Source organism: Enhydra lutris, unplaced genomic scaffold, assembly GCF_002288905.1.
Source record: "Enhydra lutris kenyoni isolate GAN:26980312 unplaced genomic scaffold, ASM228890v2 scaffoldscaffold1, whole genome shotgun sequence".
NCBI classification, from domain to species: Eukaryota; Metazoa; Chordata; class Mammalia; order Carnivora; family Mustelidae; genus Enhydra; species Enhydra lutris.
The window spans coordinates 66,982,513-67,004,750 of NW_019154085.1; the positions used below are offsets into that span (position 1 = coordinate 66,982,513).

The 22,238-nt window shown below is 40.7% G+C and overlaps 1 protein-coding gene across 1 annotated transcript in view; it reads left to right on the top strand.

Moving 5' to 3' along the window:
* Positions 1 to 22,238, top strand: part of LOC111140755 (myosin IIIB) — a 427,320-nt gene that overhangs the window by 63,629 nt on the left and 341,453 nt on the right. The window contains exon 9 of the mRNA XM_022492953.1: positions 17,281 to 17,426. Coding sequence (XP_022348661.1) covers positions 17,281 to 17,426 — 146 coding nt within the window. The remainder of the gene's footprint in view (positions 1 to 17,280; positions 17,427 to 22,238) is intronic.

Here is a 22,238-nt window from a genome sequence, read left to right on the forward strand (position 1 = left end):
CAATCCTCATGTTTTTATTTTCTACATGGAGAATTACTCTTTCCAACAAAGCTGCTTTTTGCTTCATAACTCTCCATAAAAATGTCCACAGGAACAATCTTCCGTTTGTCAGGTGGATTCCACAAACATTTATACCCTCCCTGGTGAGCAAGGCTTTGGGTCAAGAGCAGTTCTTGAAAGTATAATCAGCAGGGGTTCAAATGAACATTGTCTTCATATGACAGCCTGCATAGTATATTGATCTTAATATGCATTCACTTCTCTAGTGTGAATAAGTGGTGTTCAGATTAAACATGACAACGATGCATGCAGTACCAATACCAGTGGGATGAAATTACAGGTGACCAGTGCTTTTACTTTGAAAATGCTACTGAAAGATCCTTGAACCATTTATTTTTAAGAAATGGGACCCAATTATTCTTTTCCCAATTTTATTTCCATTTGTATTTCACCAGCTTGAGTAACTTCAATATTTAGTTCAAATAGGCTATACTACAAACCAGGTAGCTAATGGAATGTGACCATAGCACAATCAAATGTTGATGAGCAGTCCGAATGTACAGTTCACTGGGGCAGTTCAAGGCTGCGGCAGGCATTGACTCGCAGATTATCAGCATTCTCCATTTATTCCCTCTCTCTGCTTCATCTGGATATGACTGAAGTTGAAAAATACTGGGTAAAAGCAGTATCAACTCAGCAATATAGAATAAGAAAAATTCTAGGGGTGTCCTTGGTGTGCTAGTGCTTCATACTATGTCAGGGAAGATAAGAAGGAAAGAAAACATTCAAATAGAAACTATGTATTTAACAGATTACCCTGAGCAAAATGCATTAACCAATAGGAAATTTAGTTTCTTGTGTAAGAACAGAAGTAGGTAGTTGCAGAGTTTGTTGATTCAGCAGCTAAGTGAAGCCATAAAAAATCCAGACTGCCCACTGCAATCTGCACGTCTTTGTAGTTAGAAACTGACTTGGGGACAACCTTGTCTAGGCAGTAGTGGCTCCAGCATTCCAATAGCCACCAGTTAAAGTGCCCTTGGTACAAACAGATACCCTCCTTTACTTCCATGAGGCTGATCTTGTGTTGAAGAAGGTAAAGAAGGTTCTCTTCTGTCCTGGAGGTCCAACTCTGTCAGCTCTGTATTCATTTTTTAGGGCTGCCATAGCAAAAATAGTACAAACTCTGTGGCTTAAAACAAGAGAAATTTATTATCTACCAGTTCTGGAAGCTAGAAGTCCAAAATCAGGGCATCAGCAGGGCTGTGCTGCCTCTGAAGCCTCCAAGATCCTTTCTCTCTTCTTCTTAGCTTCTGCTGGTTTGCTGGTGGTCTTTGACCTGTGGCTGCACAGCTCCAGTATATGCACTCTCCCTCTGTGCCTCTGCCTTAACAGGGCTGTCTTCTCATAAGGACGTCCATCATATTGGATTAGGCACCCACCATGCTCCAGTATGACCGCACCTTAACTCAACTAATTATATCTGTAGCAATCCTATTTCCAAATAAGTTTTCATTCTGAGGTTCTGGGGGTTAGCACTTCAACATTTTTTTTTTTTTTGGAGGATACAACTCAACCCATAACAACCCTCTAAATACTTAACACCCCTCCTCTGTAGTAAATAATTCAAGTTTCCAAGGTAATCAGACAGTCATTTGGAATCTACAGGCCTGCATGTTAGAGGAGCTAGCTTAGAGAGCCCAGCTTTGGCTGTCTGTACACACACACTCGTGCTCACACATACACCATTCTCTCATAGCCTCAGTGTTTAAGGCAAATGCAGTTCTTTCTGGATGTACTAAGCATAGCAGATTGCCTTCCTACCTGGGTACCCAGCACCTTCAGAATTTTGTTCTGTCCTACCTGATCTCTAGCCAAGCATTTTTAATTATCTCCTAAGGTATTTGACACAGGTTACCTCCCTCAACCCTCTGTTTATGTTGAGCTCTGGTCTCCTGCCTCTTACTTTAGCCCATGTCTTAGATATTTATATATATTCCTATTAGCCATGTTTATTGTCTCTTTTCTCCACTACTGTCTCCTGAGAGCCAATTTCATTTTTTAAAATTTTATTAACATATAATGTATTTTTTGCTTCAGGGGTACAGGTCTGTGAATCCTCAGTCTTACACAATTCACAACACTCACCATAGTACATACCCTCCCCAATGTCCATAACCCAGCCACACTATATCTCCCTCCGCACCCCCAACAACAGTCAGTTTGTTTCCTGAGATTAAGAGTCTCTTATGCTTTGCCTCCCTCCCCACTCCCATCTTGTTTCATGTTTTTCCCTTCCTTTCTCCCACGAACCCCCGCCCTGCCTCTCAAATTCCTCATATCAGAGAGATCATATGATAATTTTCTTTCTCTGATTGACTTATTTAGCTTAGCATAATATTCTCTAGTTACATCCATGTCATTGCAAATGGTAAGATTTCATTTTTTGATAGCTGCATATTATTCCATTGTATATATATATGCTACATCTTCTTTATCCATTCATCTGTTGATGGACATCTAGGTTCTTTCCTAGTTTGGCTATTGTGGACACTGCTGCTATAAACATTCAGGTGCACATGCCCCTTCAGATCACTACATTTGTATCTTTAGGGTAAATACCCAGTAGTGCGATTGCTGGGTCGTAGCTCTATTTTCAACTTTTTGAGGAACCTCCATGCTGTTTTCCAGAGTGGTTGCACCAGCTTGCATTCCCACCAACAGTGTAGGAGGGCTCCCCTTTCTCCACATCCTCGCCAGCATCTGTCATTTCCTGACTTGTTCATTTTAGCCATTCTGACTGGTGTGAGGTGGTATCTCATTGTGGTTTTGATTTGTATTTCCCTGATGCCGAGTGATATGGAACACTTTTTTATGTGTTTCTCTTGGCCATCTGGATGTCTTCATTGCAGAAATGTCTGTTCATGTCCTCTAGCCATTTCTTGATTGGATTATTTGTTCTTTGGGTGTTGAGTTTGGTAAGTTCTTTATAGATTTTATAGATTTTAGATAGTAGCCCTTTATCTGATACTGACAGCCAATTTCTTAAAATAAAAGGCATAATAATATCTCACATTTGCATATAACTTTTACAAATATTATTTTTTAAGTGCTCACAACTACCTGTGAGGTTGCCAGTTAGACACGAGTATGTGACTTTATAGATAAGGAATATGAGGCTCTGGCAGGCTAAGTGCCCAGGGATACTGAGTGGTAGGGGTAGGTCGGTAGTGGTGACTAGGATCTATATTTTGTGACCCACTGAACTAGAAGATTTCCAGTACAACCCATGTCCACTGTCAGTATTGGTATTGCTTTGCTAGTATTTGCATCACATTCATGCCTCATAATATCCTGGTCTATAGCAAAATGGGATATAAGCCTACTTTATGGATATTGACGGTGATGGTGGGGGTTGGGGAAATTGGGGAAATTGATCCTTCATCTTCCCTTCCCACTGTCACATGTAGCAAAGAATTAAACTGAATGTTTTTAAATGACTGAAACTCAAGAAAAAGGATTAAAGTATCATTATTATTGGGGACATTTGTAGACTATGTTAGAATAATGCCTTGGTGTTAACTGATATGCATGTGTGTGGCCATGCTGATTGGTAAATTATTGAAATACTTCCATTCTGGATAGTAAATGGCTGGCATCCAGAGCCCCTTGAATTCTCCTTGGCCACCAGAGGAGCCTGTCTCTTTCCTTTGGACACCCCAGATCTTCTAATGGTTCAGCCACTGTAGGTAGTATCTGTCAAGTAAGGGACCTCAAGGACCAGCTCCAGTGCCATGAGCCAGCTGGGTGTCAGATAGTTTGAATATTGTACCTGCTAAGCAATGTATGATGGGAAGGGGACTTTCACTTGCTGAGGGTGCATTAATGTATCAGGAACTAGCTTAGGGATGCTTAATACATGATTTCACTCCAACAGCTCTCTCTAGTAGATGTTATTTTCTCCATTTTACCACTGAGGAACGTGAGGCTCAAAGAAGTCATGCCCAAATCCACATACCTAGTAAGTCCTGAACTGTTTGGCCTTACAGAGAGCATGGAATGCAAGTCCCATTTGACAGATGAAGAAACTAAGACAGGGAGAGGCTATTCTCTGTGCCAGTTCAGAGCAGTCTTTGTCCCAGGATTCAAGTTTCCCAACCCACTAGCCCTGTACTCTTTCACTTTAGTGTATTCACAAAGCGTGTTCAGTGTGGAAAATGTGTGCTGAGATAGCTCATAGAACAAAGACGCACAGAGATGTAGTGGAAGAGTATTCTGAAACTGGAGCATGAGACCATCGTTTTAAAAGACATACACACATGAAGGACCTATCACCAGTAATTTATAGTTGACTACACTTTACAGTCCCACCAGTGAGAGAAGTAGCCCATATATTAAGGATCCAGTTTACTTGCATCTTCCTAAAACAACTAAAGGTCTGTTTCTGTATTAGAAAGCAGACTTGTGGATAAAGTAAACACTTGCTTCTTTTTAGAAAAAAATTTTTTTTTGTTTTTGCTTCCATCTGCTCGTTGTTGCAAACAAGAGCTAATCAGCTGAGCAGAGAAACAGATGTGCTGTGACAGCTCCAAAACTGGGTCTCTGCCTGAAAAAGGGTCCTGACAGGGGACGGTTGCCATAACAACAAGCTGACACCAATGCAGAAATATCACAGGCTTTTTGTACCACTCTTGCCTTCATTAATTATGCTTTTCCTAGCTAAATGATACGATAATGCTATTTCCTTTAGTACTGCCAGGACTAGAGATGACAAATGAGATATTTTGTGTTGAAGGGCTCAGAAAGCCATAAAACCACTACAGAACTGAAATAGTATTGTCGTTATTACCATTTCACTTCCTAAGCTCTAGTTAATGGATTTGGTCCCCAAATAAGAGTTAGCATTTATTGAGTGCTTACTATGTACCAGGTACTAAGTGCATTATTTTTTATTTTTGTTAGAAAATGATTTTTTATTATTTACTTATTTTTTTATTGAAGTGTAGTCGACACACAATGTTATTTTAATTTCAGGAGTACAATATAGTAATTCAACAACTCTGTTATGCTATCCTCACCATAAGTGTAGCTATCGTCTGTCACTATAAAATGCTATTAAAATACCATTGACTGTATATTCCCTGTGCTGTACCTTTCATCCCCATGACTTATTCATTCCATAACTGGGAAGCCTGTACCTCCCATTCCCCTTTACCTATTCTGCTCATCACCCCATCCCTCTCTCCTCTGGCAACCACCAGTTTGTTGTCTGTATTTATGGTTTTCTTTCTGCTTTGTTTGTTCTTTTGTTTTGTGTTTTAGATTCCACGTGTAAGTGAAATCATATGGTATTTGTCTTTCTCTCTCTTAGCATAATGCCCCGTAGGTCCATCTGTGTTGTCACAATCTCTTGTTCTTTTTTATGGCTATGTGATATTCCATTGTATTTAAAGACCACATTCTTCTTTATCCATTCACCTATTGATGGATGCTTGTATTGCTTTGTATCTTGGCTATTGTAAATAATGCTGCAGTAAACATAGGGGTGCAGACATTTTTTTGGCACTAAGTGCTTTATATGAATGAATTCTTTTATAATCCTCACAATAACTCCATAAATTCAGTGCTATTACTAGTCCGGTGGTTTGGATTAAGTACGTCACAGAAAGACTCTTCTTGTCCTTGGACAAGGTATTATGATGTCACCAGGATTTGAACCCAGCTATTTAGCTCCAGAGTCCTTAACCACTATACTAGCGCAAACGGTTTGTGACCACCAGCGTACCAGGTAAGATTTAAACATTTTCAGTTTTATAATTATTTTAGATAAGAATGATCCTTCCTAATATGTTGAGGAAAATGTAATAATTGAACATGATGCTAGAAGCCAATGTGATTAATCCCCAAGGGAAGGATCTGAAAAAATAAAATGACAAAGTTCTTCAGAAGAGAATTTAGGAGATTTGGATTTTAGTTTTAGCCCTGCCACTCGTTTTTAGAAAGTGATTGTGGCTCAGTTATTTTAATATGGCTTCAGTTTGGGGAGAAAAGTTAAGAGCACACATTTTGGAGTCAGACCTGGGAGCAAATTGTAAATCCTGCTTACCCACCTAACCGTGGACCTTAGGCAAGTTCCTGAATATTTGTGATTAGTAAGGTGGGGAGAAGTTAAAGAGGTAAAATGAGAAGGAAAAAAAAAAAAAAAAAGAACAGCTTCAAAGGACAAAATTAAACAATGCACTGAACATGTTTTGTGTAGTCCCTGGCATAGTAAATGTTTTTTTTTTTTAAAATGGTGGTGTATATTTTTAAAAATGGTGGTGTATATTGTCTGCAACCTGGCCCTCCCTAACTTGGTCTCTCATCTGTAAGAAGGGATTGGCTTGGGTAGTTTCTGCCTCCAAGCTCTCTTCTATTTCTCAGAGAAGATTTATAGGTTTTAGGGAGAAAAATCTCTTCTAGCTCACATATCCCATGGCTCTGGTGTTCCTCTAATGATGAAGGCGGGATCTCTCCAAGCTCTCAGTATGCGAGAAGTGGCATAAATGGTGAGAACATCAGAGTCCATTTTTACCTGACTTTTTTTAAATGACTGGGGATTATTGGGATCCCATGTGCCAGTCATATCTCTGAAAGAAATGCAGGCCTTGTTTGCTCAGGAGATTCAAGTGAGGGGTTTGGCACCCAGATCACTGACTGGAAGACTTATGTGTCTTCCCCTAAGACATTCATTCCTGAGATTCTGTAGCCATTTGTCTTCCCTGATTTCCTCCAGACTCTTATGGCAGCTTCTAAGAAACAGTGGGATTCCTTTCCTTCTTGTTCTGGGCTGACCCTACCTGCATTCCCACAGTGGTTCTGCCTTGAAGGGCTCTGAAGCACAATCCAGGTACTTGGGGCTCTGGTGGGTGAAGGGCCCAGGGTAAGGGTAAAATGATTGAGTGCAGCCCCAGCCTTTAACCTCAGCTTCAGCAAGAGGTCCCCTCTCAGCTGGAGCTCTGCAGGGAAGTTGAGTCATGTGTCATATGTTAGTGCAGAGGTGGGGGGCTGGCCCTGGAGGTGGTGGTGACATGTTGTCACCCTCCTTGGTGGGTCTAAGTATAGAACTCCATCTGAGGCTTCAGCTCCCAGATGTGCAGAAGCATGTGAGGGCCAGAGCAGAGGCCTCTTATCTCCTCTCCTCCCACCATCCCACACTCAGTGATGAGCAAGTAGTATCAAAATAAGGCCTCTGTGAACAATTGGAGCTTTCAAGGCTGTCCTCCCACCCCTCCCTGGGAAGGTGAGAAGGGCCAAACTGTTCCCACAGGGGCAGAAGTACTTGCTGAAGGAATGTCAGACCTGGCCTTGGCTCTTCCAGAGCTCTGAGTCCCAAATTACCTGGTGGCTACCCTCCCATCAGGGCCTCCACTGCCCTGCCCAGGGCCCAGAGGCTCAGTCTCATGAAAGGGAATTCATGCCTAGGCCAAACCTTGCATTTGGTCTTTTGCCTGATGGTCACTGAGAAAACAAAGGGAGGAAGGTATTCAGCCTCAGGAAAGGGGTGGGGGTGAGGCAGGAGCCTTGGGGTGGGGGGTGAGGCAGGAGCAGGTGGAGTGTGGGGAGACTAGTATTTGTAGTGTTCTGTTACGTCCCAGGTTTTTTCCACACCTTGTTTAGTTTTAGAAGGTTAAAGGAAATGACTCCCTGGTAGGAATGTATGACACTCCCAAGGACATCCTGGTTTGCATGGTGACATCAGCCTGTGAAAGGACAGAAGCCAGAGACAACTTGCAAATAAAGGGGTATGCCTATGTTGGAGCATTCAGATATTTTATTTGATTTGCTTCCTTTCCATTACTACGGTTCTATTATAGAAGAGAAAATCTCTACCCCCCCCCCCCGAGAAAATCTCTACCCCCCCATTATTTTCTTTTTTTTTTTTTTTTTTTTAAGATTTTATTCATTTACTTGACACAGGGAGAGAGACCACAAGTAGGGGGAGAGGCAGGCAGAGAGAGAGGGGGAAACAGTCTCCCTGCTGAGCAGAGAGCTCGATGTGGGGCTCGATCCCAGGACCCTGAGATCGTGACCTGAGCCGAAGGTCAAGGCTTAACCCACTGAGCCACCCAGGTGCCCCAGATCCCCATTAGTTTCTTATTGTGGGCTCATGCTTCAATTCTATTATCTACTAGCTGTGTGACTTTGGGCACGTTTCTTAACCTTTCTGAATCTGTTTCTTCACTGGGGTAAGAAAACCTGACCTAATAAGCTGTAAAATGCCCTGAATTGTAGAACTGCTACTCATTCTTTCCTTAACTGAACCCTGGTAGAAATGGAACATTAGCTGGCAAAGGGCAGGGGCAGCAAGGAAGTGAGAGGCAGCAGTAAACCCATCTGCTTAAGTGGAGGGTGTGCTTACGTTCTCCCAGGTATGGAAGTTACTGTGGCTATGGCTTATGGTACATGAAATCTCTTTGGCAATGACGTAATGTTCCCTGTTTGATAAGAATTCCCAGGAGATGCCTTTCAGGAGGGTAGTGGGGGAACCATGGATCTTGCTCCTGGTAGGGCCACAAACCAGCTGTGTAACTCTGGACAAGTCACCTCCTGTTCCCTCCACCCCCAACTCTGGGACTTAAGTTTCCAAGGGGGTTGACTGAATCCTAAGTTCCCTTCTAGCATCCATTTCTTGTAGGGAAAGATGCTGCAACAGGGGAGGAAAGTGGGATTATACTGGGTTTCCAAGCAAATGTGTTCATTTAGAGCCTTTTTTCTTTTTTTAATTAAACAACAGATATTTATTTCTCACAGTTCTAGAGGCTGGAAGTCCAAGATCAGTATGTCTGCTGATTCCGTATCTGGTGGGGCCTGCTAGTCTCCTGGTTCACAGATACCATCTCCTTGCTGTGTCCTTACATGAATTCAGAACATTTTGAATACTAAGGGCGTATAGAACAATATGGGCACACTAATTTACCTTTCACAAAGGAGTTCTGTGAATATTGGTCCTGAGATGGATATGGGGCTTATCACATAAATAAGAATAAATGACACATTCCTGGGGCTTTGGGGAATTTAAATGCAAAGTCAGCCTGGCCTCAAATCCAAAACCAGTTCACCTCTAACCTCTACTACCATGGTGGGAAGTTGGTATTGTGCAGGCATTAATTTGAACCTTGTTTTATTTCTCTAAAGGCAAAGCTGAATGTTAGCAATCCTGATAAAAGTCTTGTAAACATTATATTTTAATTTGAGACCTTCCTGATTTTCATAAGGATCGTTTAAAAATAATTTTAATTATTTTTGGCAGTTTATCGGTAATAAAATATAGTTTCAATTCTAGCCTTGAGTTTTATGAAAGAACCCCCGCCAAAAGAAAACCCAACCAATCCTATCAATTTCAGATCTTCTAGTCCACTTCCCCTTTACAAAAAAAAAAAAAAAAATCAAGCAAATCTCAAATGTATCCTTCCTTAAAGTTATATTTCATCTAAAGGAAGAGACTTCATATGTTTATTCAGTATCTCAGCTTGTAACATTTTAAGATGTTTGTATGTAAATCTGGTGAATAATATTTGCCACTGAAATATTTTTAACTGAAATTTCCGATTCAAGAAAAGTTCCGTTTCAGAAATGTTTAGGATCAATATCGTATACTGATTATGCTACATAAATTGCAAAAGCAAAATGAGGAATCCTATTTGCCTGTGCACCTCTCAGCCCATCTTATTTGGCAGTGTGTTGACTGCATTTTTGGGTTCAAGGTCGGCCAAGGATTAATAGCTTTAGGTCTATTTGCCTTGCCGATTTTAGAGCTGAATTTAGCTCTTGAAATAACAGCATTTTGCCTGCGTACTTGAGTGAAATTTTAATCTTGAGCTTTGATTATAATTTCGTATCACACCATCAATTCTAGTAAGGTAAGAAATCAGAACATATAAGGCAAACCTAACTGCATTTTTAATGACATTTAAAAATATTAGTGGGAAAATGAGAGTGTCTGAGTGACATCTATTATTTTTTAAGATTGATGAGCTATTTTTTTATAAGAGTAAAAAATATTTTTCCTTATATTAGATGGTGCTCCTATAATACTACTTGCTTGAAAGTATTGATTAAAGTCACATGATTGAAAGAGATTTCAGCCCAGCAGCTCTTTGATATATAATTTGATAAATGGTTAAAGTTAAATATCTTGTCAGAGAAATCTAGGTTTTCTGAATGCAGGAGCTCATATGTTACTGTCTTTTATCCCCTTTACATCTAATCTAATACAGGTGTTCTTTTTAGATAATTAAGACCTTGAGATGAGGAGAGACTGTTTTGTTCCCTCAGGTTCCTATAGCCCAAGTCTTTTTGCAAGAGATAGAAAGTGGATCTTAATTCTACCTTCGGAGCTTTATCAGCAAGCCCTACTCTTGGTCGAGGCTGAAATGAAACTATAATCATGGGGCATTTCATGGGATCGTGATGGCCTAAGTACTACCTGTAGCCTTGTGCTTACATAGAAAGGGATATTGTTGGGAAGGGAATTTCTTTAATTCTTCTTGTGTTAATCTCATGGGAACCTGGTTTCATGACCAAGATACTACCTTTAACCTGCCAACTTATTGATGAAAAATCCCAACAGCCAACAAATACTCTAGAGGAATGAAAGATGTCCTTGAAAATTAAGGCAAACTTTTCAGTACTTATTTAGGTTTTCAAGACAAAAATCAGACAATATTTGCTTTTTGTTGTAGAAAGAATTCATGCTCCCTCTAGACACTTTAGAAAATGCAAAAAGGGTTAAATAAGTAAACAAAATGGGTATTACCCATACATCAGTGACACAGTGATATCTCTAATTAATTTTGATACCATAGAAAAAGCTGGGTAACCAGCATTTTCATAATCAGTACATCAAAACAAGGCCCAGAGAAAGCAGTTGCTTGGTTTGCATGGGAAGAAGAGGTGCAAGGAGTTGAGGTAATTTGCTAAAGTAATCTAGTAAGGGATTGGGAAAACCAAGATGAAAGTGCCTGGCTCTAGGATTTTCTTTCACCAGCCAGAGGTACAAATTTTTCTGCAATCCAAGAGCTTCTAAGAGTTGTTTTTTCTCTGCCATTCCCTTGGTAACTGAGGAAAGGGTCACCTATCCTCAACAGAAATCTGCTGACCATGCCCAGTGGTGGACCAGGAGATGATATGTGTCAAAGCAGTTGTGTTATCAAGTTGTGGGTGCAGTTTTAGCCCTGAACTCCTTTGGGAGAGGGGAGGAGGTCCTCCCTCTGTGGGGTGGGAAGGAATGACAAGGGACATTTAGAGGGTCTGGAACTTTGGAATACATTAGCCTGAAGAAGGCTAAAGAGAACTGCCCTAACAAAGATTTTTGACTGCTAGCCTTTGCTCTAAAGACCAGTAGAGCTAAACTGTTAGTGAAAACTGATTTCTTGTTCTCATGCCCTTCTAGAAAGAAAAGTTTTTGGCAGCCAAGGAAGTAATGACCGACATTTGGGAGGCTCAAGCCCATTTCAGGTTAAAATAGCTATTGCCATTGGGCACTGTGGCTGCTAACGCATAGATATTGCTAGTAATCCAAGCATAAGTGCTTTTCCTCTTCTTAAAATAAGCAGCAGTGTAGTCTAAGGGTACCAGAAAAGCCATAAATTCACATTTCAAGGTAGGAACCCAGACATACTCTATTAACCGGCATCCAAACCATTGTTCTGATCTTGAAGCTCATCTTTTTTAACAGGCATTATCACAGAAACCAGCATCTTTTCATAGACTTTAAGACCTTTTACAAAATATTGACCATAAAGTCTTTAAGGTTCCAGCCTTCCGGCTCACACCCCAGAATAATCTGTTTGCTCTAGCTAATTTGCATGGAGAGGTTAACCTCTGTCTGAGATCAACCCCAAAATCACTTATTTGGAAAGCATAAAGCCATAAGAGTATATGAGCTGGAAGGGATAGCAGAGATCATTCCTTCCCACCTTTCCATTTTATAGATAGAAAGTAAGAGCCCTATAACTCAAGAAGCCTCGGCGCAGAGTTTTCAAGGGACTTGCTCAAAGGCACTCAGCTAGTAAATAATGGAGTTCAGACTTTCTGAATTCCATTCAGATTCCAGTCTGAAGATTTTTCAACACAGCTTCCCTGAAGTGTGCCACAAATTGATGTGGACAGGAAGGAAAGAAAGATAAGACATAATCCTTACTGTGGGTTACTTCTGTTCACTTAAGGGGTTGCTTTACTGAGATCATCAAGGCTCTGGCCCCTTTAAAACATAAAAAAAAAATGAGGTTAATAGTAGATTAGCACCAAGTGGTTAAAACTACTTACTAAAACTCAGAAACGGGCGCCTGGGTGGCTCAGTGGGTTAAGCCTCTGCCTTTGGCTCAGGTCATGATCTCAGGGTCCTGGTATCGAGCCCTGCATCGAACCCTGCATCGAGCCCTGCATCGGGCTCTCTGCTCAGCAGGGAGCCTGCTTCCCCATCTCTCTTTCTCTCTGCTTGCCTCTCTGCCTACTTGTGATCTCTCTCTATCAAATAAATAAATAAAATCTTAAAAAAAAACCACCTCAGAAACCGTATAAACACTGATATGCCAGAGACTTGGGGGTTGTTAAAGGCAGCTATGCAGAATTATGTAAAGATTTATGTACCTCTGAAACTTATCAAGAGTCAGAGAGTTAATATTTTATTTTATTATTATTATTTTAAAGATTTCATTTATTTATTTGACAGAGAGAGAGAGAGAGAGAGAGAAAGAGAGAGAACAAGTAGAGGGAGCAGTAGGCAGAAGGAGAGGGAAAAGCAGATTCCTTGCTGAGCAGGGAGCCTGATTTGGATTTGATCTGAGGATCAGGATCGTGACCTGAGCCGAGGGCAGATGCTTAACTGACTGAGCCATCCAGGCACCTCAAAAAGAGAATATTTTAATCTTGGAGTCATTAGGCCACTAGCAAGTACTGTACTAGGACTCTGTCTCTGTTTTGAATCATTTAATGCTATGCTCTTAACCTTTGCTGGGTACACTAAACATTTGTAACTGTCCATATACATGTCTCATGGGACATTGCAGAAGGCACATCCTCTTCACATCAATCTCCAACATGCTATGGGACTTTAAAATCAACTTTGGAGAATCCATACTTTATAAAATTATCTTATTCATCTCAGAATAGAAAACCTTAAGGTTTTATTCACAACACTGGATTAAGATAGACACACAAATTTGTTAAAGTTTATGATAAACAACCTGGTATCTGCTTCTGGTACTTATAACTATATTAAAACTACAAATTTTGAGGAGTTTTTTTGGCAACTAACAATAGGAAGATTTACATCTATAGAGTTCTGAGATGTAAGATATATTTACTGTAACATAAAACTTCATGTAGTCACTGAAAACATGTATTTTATCGTTACCCTTTAGTATATAGTCTGCTTCTGATCTTAAGAGAATTTCACTTTTCTTACTGCATTTATGTGAAAAAAAAGTGAGTTCCCAAGAGTACAAGCAATTTTTCTACATCCGGTGAGGGGTAGAACTCAGACCCAATTTGAACTTGTCATACTGCCTGCCAAACTGACATCTTCCGACATCCCTGACGGCACCATCATTCTCCTGATCACCCAGGATCAAGATGTCAGTCTTTCTGGATGTGTCCCTTTCTCTAACTTCCCATATTAAATCCCTCTCCAAGGGAAGACCAATCCTGCAGATCTCCTCTTGAGCTCTTTCTTATACCTATCCCATCCTCCCTATTCCACTGCCACCAACATCATTTATACTCCTATGATTGAAGCAAAGGCTTGAGGTCAAGGAGTGTATGTATACACTTGCCTTGGGCATGTCTCCTCCTTGGGGTGGTGGTAGTGAAGTGAGGTGAAGAGATATAAGAGAATGAGGTGTTTGGGGTCCTGGGCCTGAGTCCATGCCATCTCACTCTGTTTCTCTCTACCCCTCATGTTAAACATGACTTACAGAACCTGGGAAACTTGGTGTCAGCACAGTATACTTATTTGCTGTTGCCAGTCTCCTTTTCTTAGGAGAGTAGCAGAACATCTGATTCAGAGAGCTCTTTGAAAGGTTGCCTTCTCCTTTGGGCAAGGGAACCAAAGACCAACTGACCATCTAAGCATTCTTAACTCAGCTTTATTTTACCTAGAAATAAGGAGAATACTGTGCTGAGGAGAATGGGGTTACTTCTCCTTAAGAAATAGTTGTAGATTTTGGTGTTGGATAGAGAAGGAATCCAGGTCCAAGATGTGCTGACTCCAGCTGTGGTGCATCCTCTTAGGGTGTGTCTATGAATCCCATCACCTATGTAGCTCACATAAGGGGTCTTTTACTTCTGTGGAAGATTGCTCCTGAAAGAGACTCCTTCCAAGGAGATGGGAGTTTAAGTGACAAAAATCTCAAGAAACCTGGTTAATTTATTCAAAATATGAGTGCAGAAGCTGATAATTCAGCCATTCTTTGAACATAAACTTTATTGTGTAGAACACTTATCATATTATAATGATTTGTTTACTTGTCTCTTCTCTGCCTGGATTCAAGTTCTGGCTGTGACAATGACTAGCTGTGGGCCATGGGTAAGCTATTTAACTGTGCTATGCTTCAGTCTCCACACCTATGCAAAGTGAGGATAGCACCTACCTCACAGAAGATTATGAAGATTAAATTGTGAATTTAAATTCACAATGTGAAATTAAATTGTGAAGATTAAATGTGTGAACTTAGCTTTCCCTCCCTAGGACCTGGTACCATGCCTGACTCATGGGTACTCAGTAATTATCTGTGAATTATTTTAGTAGCAAAATTTTCTGTAAACTTCTTTGGAAGGCTGATCTTAAAGAATTTCTTTGTTGAATTACAAACTAAGTTTCTGGAGGAGAATTTGGCCAAAAGATACTATTAGTCAGATGGAACCGAAGATAAGATCTGTCTGTAAAGAGAAGTTGAAACCAGATAAATGTTTTGAATATTTTATGACTTGTGAAACATTAGGATATCTCCATTCTCACATTTGGGTGGGTTCTTGGACTTGCCTTCTGTGTCACATCCAAGATGGCTAGAAGTTGATTTGAATTTCCTCCCATAAAGTGTGGACTTTGGGTACTAGACACTTTTTGTTATCTTACTTCCCCAGGCATGGTCTCCCTCTAATATCCCAAGCATTTGGAGCTCGTATCCTTCATTGGACATGCTAGTTCACATTGTCTTAGGACATTTAGGGTGGACATGGTTTGTCATTTACTTATTATAGGTTCACTTTAAATTTTAGTTGGATGTAGCTTTTGCTGGAGAAGGACAGAGTCTTATTTTTCTTTCCCTCTTAGGAACATGTAAGAATGGTGAACTGTTTGCTGATTGATAGGTCTAAAATTATGTTTGTTCCACATGTTTAGAAATGTCATTTCTGAAAGGGAAGGTGTTGAATAGTCTTCTCTGGAGATCTTTAAAAATAGCAGTGTTTCTCACCTGATTGGGGTATGGAAGGGAGGTTTGGGGAGGCGCGAAATGGCTTCTGCTTCTGAAGTTGGAATTATTTGAACTTTAGTTTGAAAGCACACTTGAAAATCACGTTTTAAAATGACAGGATATTCTATGGCAGGCTAGTCTATTCAGGGGATAGGGCTGGGTTCAGGCCAGACATGCAGGAACATGAAAAGAGGTACTTTGGTTCAGAAACCAGAAAAGAAGGGTAGAGGGCAACGATAAAAGCAAAAGCACCAGGTCTCAGGCAAGACGGTAGGCATTATTTGGCATTGCAAGGCCAATTAAATGGGTCTGACTAAGAAGAGATATAATAGTTTTCTGTCACTACCATTGTAATATTGCACATGTGAGGCTTAAATCAACACACGTTTGTTCTCCAGGTCATTAGTCAGGTATAAGACTCACCCAGCTAAAATGAACTTCTCTATCCGAAGTCTCACCGGCATCTCAGACTTAACATGTCCGCAGCGGAGCTTCTGCCTTTTAACCCGAAGCTGCTTTTCCTCCTGTCTTCTTCATCTCATCAAATACCAGTTCTATTCTGGAACTGCTCATGTCAAAAACTGTGGACTCGTCTTCAACTCCTCTTTCTCATAAGCCCCAGTCAGCAAATCTAGTTTGCTCTGCCTTCAAAATTATGTAATCAGTCTGATTATTTCTCACTGTCTGTAGTTTGGATTCTTGTGGTAGCATTTTTTTTTTTTTTTTTGGTGGTAGCATTTTAAACTGGTTTTGCTTCCTCTACTCCTGTCCCATTTTAATGTATCCTTAGCATAACAGCCACAGAGATCTGCTAACGTGAAAGCAGAATCTGTCACTCTGCTCTTCATAGCCGGTTGGCCCATTTTACTCAGAATCAAAGCCAAATACCTTCCAGTGGCCTAACAGGGCAGGCAGGCCTGTCACTCTGGCCCCACAGGGCTCTTCAGTGATGTCACTTGTCTACCACATAGGCCATTTAGAGCAGTACAAAATTTCCTACCTGCCTGTAGCCAAGGGTCATCCTTGGTTGAGGAGACAGACTTGGGGTCAAATAGGGACACCGGTTCTTCCACATTTTCTGGTCTACCCAGCTTTCTTCCAGTCCCACTGTGACAGCCCCAAGTCTCAGTGGAGGGGCTTTTCCTGTCTAACTTAAAAGGTTGATAGAAAGATGTTTCCTGACAGGGTTCCATGCTCCCCAAACCAGGGACAAGCCCTAGGGACATTTCTGGTTCTGCTGCTCTTGTACACAGTCAGCCCAGTAACGGATGCAGCTGGTGCTACTGAACTACAAACCAGTTGCTGGGGTTTGCGGAAGGGGCAGGTATTCTTAGAGAAAAGGGATGGAAGGGAGTGGTTCCTATTTTATGTTAACGACATCAGTCTTCCAGTCTTCCAGACATCTTTCTGCTCAATTGGCCACACTCCTGGAGATTTTGTGCAGGAAACAAGCATCTTTGCAAACAACTGTTCCTTGCTGTTAATTCAGCAGCTGGTAATAAGGTGAAGGCAGACAAAGCCTTTCCTTAAGGGATGTCAGAGTAGGCTCAGTGAGGTATGAACCCTCATGCCTCCTCTTGCACTGTGCTTGCTACCTAGAGGGTTCAGTGCATGCTTATTGTACTGAAATATTTTTTTAAAAGTTAATGAACATCAAGCTGAAATCAGTCACATACAAATAACATCTAGATGACACATCACTTACTATTACTGGGATTCAATATCAGAATAACCAAAGGAACTAAGAGGGGGCTAGGATAGTCCATGGGTCTTTTAGGTCATCAAGGTGGCAGTGGGGTTGATGTGTTTTGCTTTTGTCTGATAGGTCATTGCTTGTGAGCAGCAGTATGACTCTTCCTATGACGCTCGGTGTGACGTCTGGTCCTTGGGGATCACAGCTATTGAACTGGGGGATGGAGACCCTCCCCTCTTTGACATGCATCCTGTGAAAACGCTTTTTAAGATTCCAAGGTAGGACACAAGATGGCGCTCTTGGCTCATTAGTTCTTTGTGAAAGAGGCTGGTTAAGAGAAATAATAAATAGTTCGTGAACAATTTCTGGCCAAACCAGAGAAAGCCTGATTATAAAATGTATTTCTCTTCTGGGAAAATAGGGGGAGTGGAGGAGGAAAGAGGATAGATGTTCCTGAAAGACAGCATATCCCAAGAAAATAGGACGTGTTGTAACCATTGCATGTATTTTCAGTACTTTGATTTTTCTGAAATACTCCTTTATTGTGCTTTGTACCAGAGGACTAAAATGCAATTTTGGATTAAGTAATCTGTTTACATACTAGGGTTTTCTTTTTAATTATATAATCACATCTGGTCATTTTGTTTGTTTGACTCTTTCTCAAATATTCAGGAAAATTTGGGGATGAAAAAGTGAGTATTATATTTTCATATCTACTCAGAGCAGCACTAAAAAAAATATCAGAAAAGTAAATCAGTTAAAAGACCTTCTCTCAAAAAAAAAAAAAAAAAAGACCTTCTCTCCATCCCGATTTCCATCTCAATGGGACATTGTGCTGAAAGAGGTCCGTTTGGAGGTCATTTAAATGCCAGTATATTTTCTATTGTATGTATTCATAAGAGGTTTGTGCAAGAGGTTTGGTTGTTTGTTTTTCATCGGAATCGGGCTTCTGTTTGGCTGCTTAAGCTTCTGGTTACCGAAAAAGAAGCAATCAGGGAGCTCTGTCCTGGCCGGGTTGCAGATTAAGAGATTTATACTCTCCGAAAACATTTCTCTCTCAAAGGAAGACTCTGGGCGGGCTCACTACTTTAACAATGCAAGTGTTAACCTTTCCTTATCTGTACAATCACACAGCCTTTAAAAATTTCGCCTGATTGCAATTTGCATTTCTGATTAGGTCTATTTATATGCAGATGAGGCTCTGTGGCGTTCATCATCATAATGTTATCGTTTTATACCTAATCCAGATGTGAACAACCACCCACCATTAGTCCAAAAATGATTCCACCCAACTCAGGGTTGGTCAAACAAGTCCAGGCAATTAGAAGAACAGATAAAGCGACTGACTTTTAAAATTAATGGTCTGGTGATCATTCAAAACGATGTAAGAATGCAGGACCGAAACCAGTATTGTATGCAGTAATATGTCAGAAAATGAGAAATGGTGTCTGGGATGATTTGTATATGTGCTTTGATTTTTACAAATCATTTACTTTTCACAGTTTATTTACTGAGACCACATAATTTCCCAAAGAGCAGAATTAAGTTGTGGCTTCTGATTAGCAAGATAGTACTTTTGATAAGAGATCATCTACTTGGGTGTATTTTTTTCTTTCTGTTTTTTAACATGTGTTTGTGTACAGACCACCTGTTCAAAAATTTCATAGGGTGGTAAATGTGAGGCAGCTTAGAAGGGCTATGTGAGTGTGTTTGTGTGTGCACGCACATGCGTGTGCATGTTGAAATAGACTTTGTCTCGGTTGACTCCTCTGAGCTTGCTTCTGTGCAGCCAAGTCTCTGGTCCCTAGTAATCTCTGCATCCCACTTCTTCCATCTTGGGAGAAACTTCCAGATCTGAAACACAAATAACCAACCCCCCACTGCCTGCTTCCAGACAGGGTGAACCCCAGGAACAAGACAATTGCTAGAAAAAGATCTCAGGGGTAACAAGGATTCTTATCCAAACATAGCTTGAAACTTTGTTTTTCTCCTCCTAATGTAACCTCCTGCCCTTTTACAACATCTCTTGGTTCCTGCCCAAGTGATGAGTCAGATTGAACTAGGTAATGTCAACAATAATCAGTCAGCAGATCCTTAGTGTGATTATATGTGCTGAACCCTTGCCATTGTCCCAACCTTAACAGTCAACTTGACATTCCCTGGGCAGGAAGGATAGAGGTGTTTTGTGTTTTGTTGTTGTTGTTGTTGTTGTTGCTGTTTTTTAATGTAGCATAATTGCATACACTGCATAGCTTTTTATACTCATTAAGTTATTTACTTAAAAATTACCCTGAGAATTAGAATCATGCAGTTCTCTTACAAAGTATTGTGAATTGACAAAGCGCATGTGTGTGCACGCTATTTTAATTTTGAGTGCTAAAAATGTACATTTCCTCAGAAAATCTCTCCGATAGAGAGGAAAAATTAAGCATTTATGTATTTTAAATAGGCACTCAGATTTACCTGTGTGCTTCATGGGGTTCTCTCTCTCTCTCTTTCTTTCTCTCATTCGATCAGCATTTTCTTCCCTGATGGAGAAAAGAAAATGGCAAGTAACGACAAAAATCCTTTGAATCCGTTTGACTTCTAATTTTTTTTCCTCTTTGGTTATGAGTGTTTTAGGTATTCTGGAATTCCCTTCAGGTAAGCAGTGAGGTCCATTTCAGAGTATTCTGGGATCCAGAACACTGTATGTGGCTTCTTGGCACTGTATGTGTCTTTCCTCACTTGCCTCTTCCTTTACAACCTTCTTTACCAGTAATAAACTGAGTAAATTACCAAAATAAGGGAAGAAAAGAAACCCTTTACTGAGTAAGGGAAGACCTGACTTTCACAAGTTACAAAGGACTTAGGAATTAATGAAGTGTTGCTTGCATGTGAGGTGAGAGCCTCAGATGTCAACAAAGCAGATAATTACATAGGTTACCTGGACACTGTCAGGAACTATGAAGCGAGACCTGCCTGGATGTGGTTAACTTGCCTGCACCCAGGTCTCCTTGCTCTTCCCTTCTCTGCTTCCATTTCTTTTGGAGCACCTTCCCCTTTCTTTTGACCTTCATGTTAGAAGTTGACACATGGAGTAATCGTGACCTGTCTTTGAAATACTGCGTGACTCACTGTCTTTCTCACATCGCAAACACACAGAAATTATCTGCTGTTATGACAGCACCCGCTATTTGCTGAACCTGTCAGCGTGTGTCATCTTGTCTAATGCCTTTGCTCCAAAAAAAGTCACCGCTCTCTGACAGTTGCTGCTCTGTCTGCTGCTATTTTTCTCTAGGAGTTAGAGGAGAGGCAAAGAATGAAAACCATTTCTCTGGGCATCCGTGGATTTGACACCATCTCTCTGATGACTCTCCTGAGGACTCCTTTAAAATTTCAAAGGCTTAGAAGGATCTTGCAGATGACCTGGACATATTTTTTAAAAATTTTTAATTAACATATAATGTATGACTTGCCCCAGGGGTACAGGTCTGTGAATCATCAGGTTTACACACTTCACAGCACTCACCATAGCACATACCTTCCCCAATGTCCATAACCCAACCACCCTCTCCCTACCTCTCCTCCCCGCCCCCCCCAACCTTCAGTTTTTTTTGTGAGATTAAGAGTCTTTTATGTGTTGTCTCCCTCCCGATCCCATCTTGTTTCATTTATTCTTTTCCTACTCCCCAAACCCCCCATGTTCCCTCTCAACTTCCTCATATCAGGGAGATCATATGATAGTTGTCTTTCTCTGATTGACTTATTTCGCTAAGCATAATACCCTCTAGTTCCAGACCTGGATGTATTTTTCACTTAAAAGGAGATCTGTTTCATAGATGTGATTGCAACAACCCATAGAGTTGGGAGAGGATCTTTATCTCAACATATACATTTATGTTGCTCTCTTGGCAATCAGATAGCTTTCCTTAGCTTAGAATCTTTGGCTAATGACCTCTTTGACCTCCATAGATGGGAGTCAGAAGGGTAGTGGGGACCAGTGCGAGTGTATTTATTGGACACCATCTAAGAGCCCTATTGCTTGCCCATTTATTTGGGGCCAGATAGAGGCTGATTCTGTCCACTGTCTTACCACACATCAAGTATTTCCACTTCATTCCTTGTGGAAAAATGCAGAATGTTTTCAGGGTTCCTAGCCAAATGTCTTTGGCTGGGAGTAGATGGGACAGAATGGCCTGAACATTCCAGTCTCTGAAGCCAGTGATTTTCCCTTCCTAAAGAGAAGTTTCCCTACAGTATGCTGAAAAAAGAACCTCATGATAATTACCAGCTCATGTTTGGGCTTGTTTTCATCGCCAAACTTAGGTTGTTCCAAACTATACCCAAACTGTACATTATTTTCCTAAGACTGCACAACAAATTGCCACAAATTTGGTGGTTTAAAACAATACAAATGTATTCTGTCACAGTTCTAGAGACCAGAAGTCTGAAATTAAAATGATGGCTGAGCGATGCTCCTTCTGAAGGCTCTAGAGGAGCATTCTTCCTTGCCCCTTCCAAGTTCTGGTTACTTCTGGTATTCTTTGATTTGTGGCAGCAGAATCCCAATCTCTGCCTCCATTTTCATGTGGCTTTCTTCTCTGTCTCTTGATGTCTTCTTGTCTGTCATGTCCTAGAAAGATACTTGTTACTGGTTTAAGAAAACCCATCCTAATCCAGAATGATCTCATTGCAAGACCCTTGTCTTAACTACATCTGCAGAAGATTTTTATCTCAAATGAAGACACATTCTCAGGCTCCAATTGGATAATCTTCTGGGAGCCACAGTTCAACCCACTATACCATCAACTTTCATGTTTTCTAAATTCCCTGAGAAACTAATTTTGGGTAGAATCTAGGTAGCTAGCTAAATGATGATAGAAAAATAGTAATAGCTTAGATTGTGGCTAGCGTGGTGCTATGTGTTTCACGAATATAAATGCATCAATCCCTACAGTGACCTTGTGAGGTAGAGACCATCACCACCCTTTTTTTTCTTGAGGAGAAAACTGGAAGCCCAGGGAGAAAGCCCCTGTTTATGCACCCAGGAGGAAAATGGTTTGAATCTGAGAACTTTGACTCCAAAGCCCACATCTTTTACAGCTACA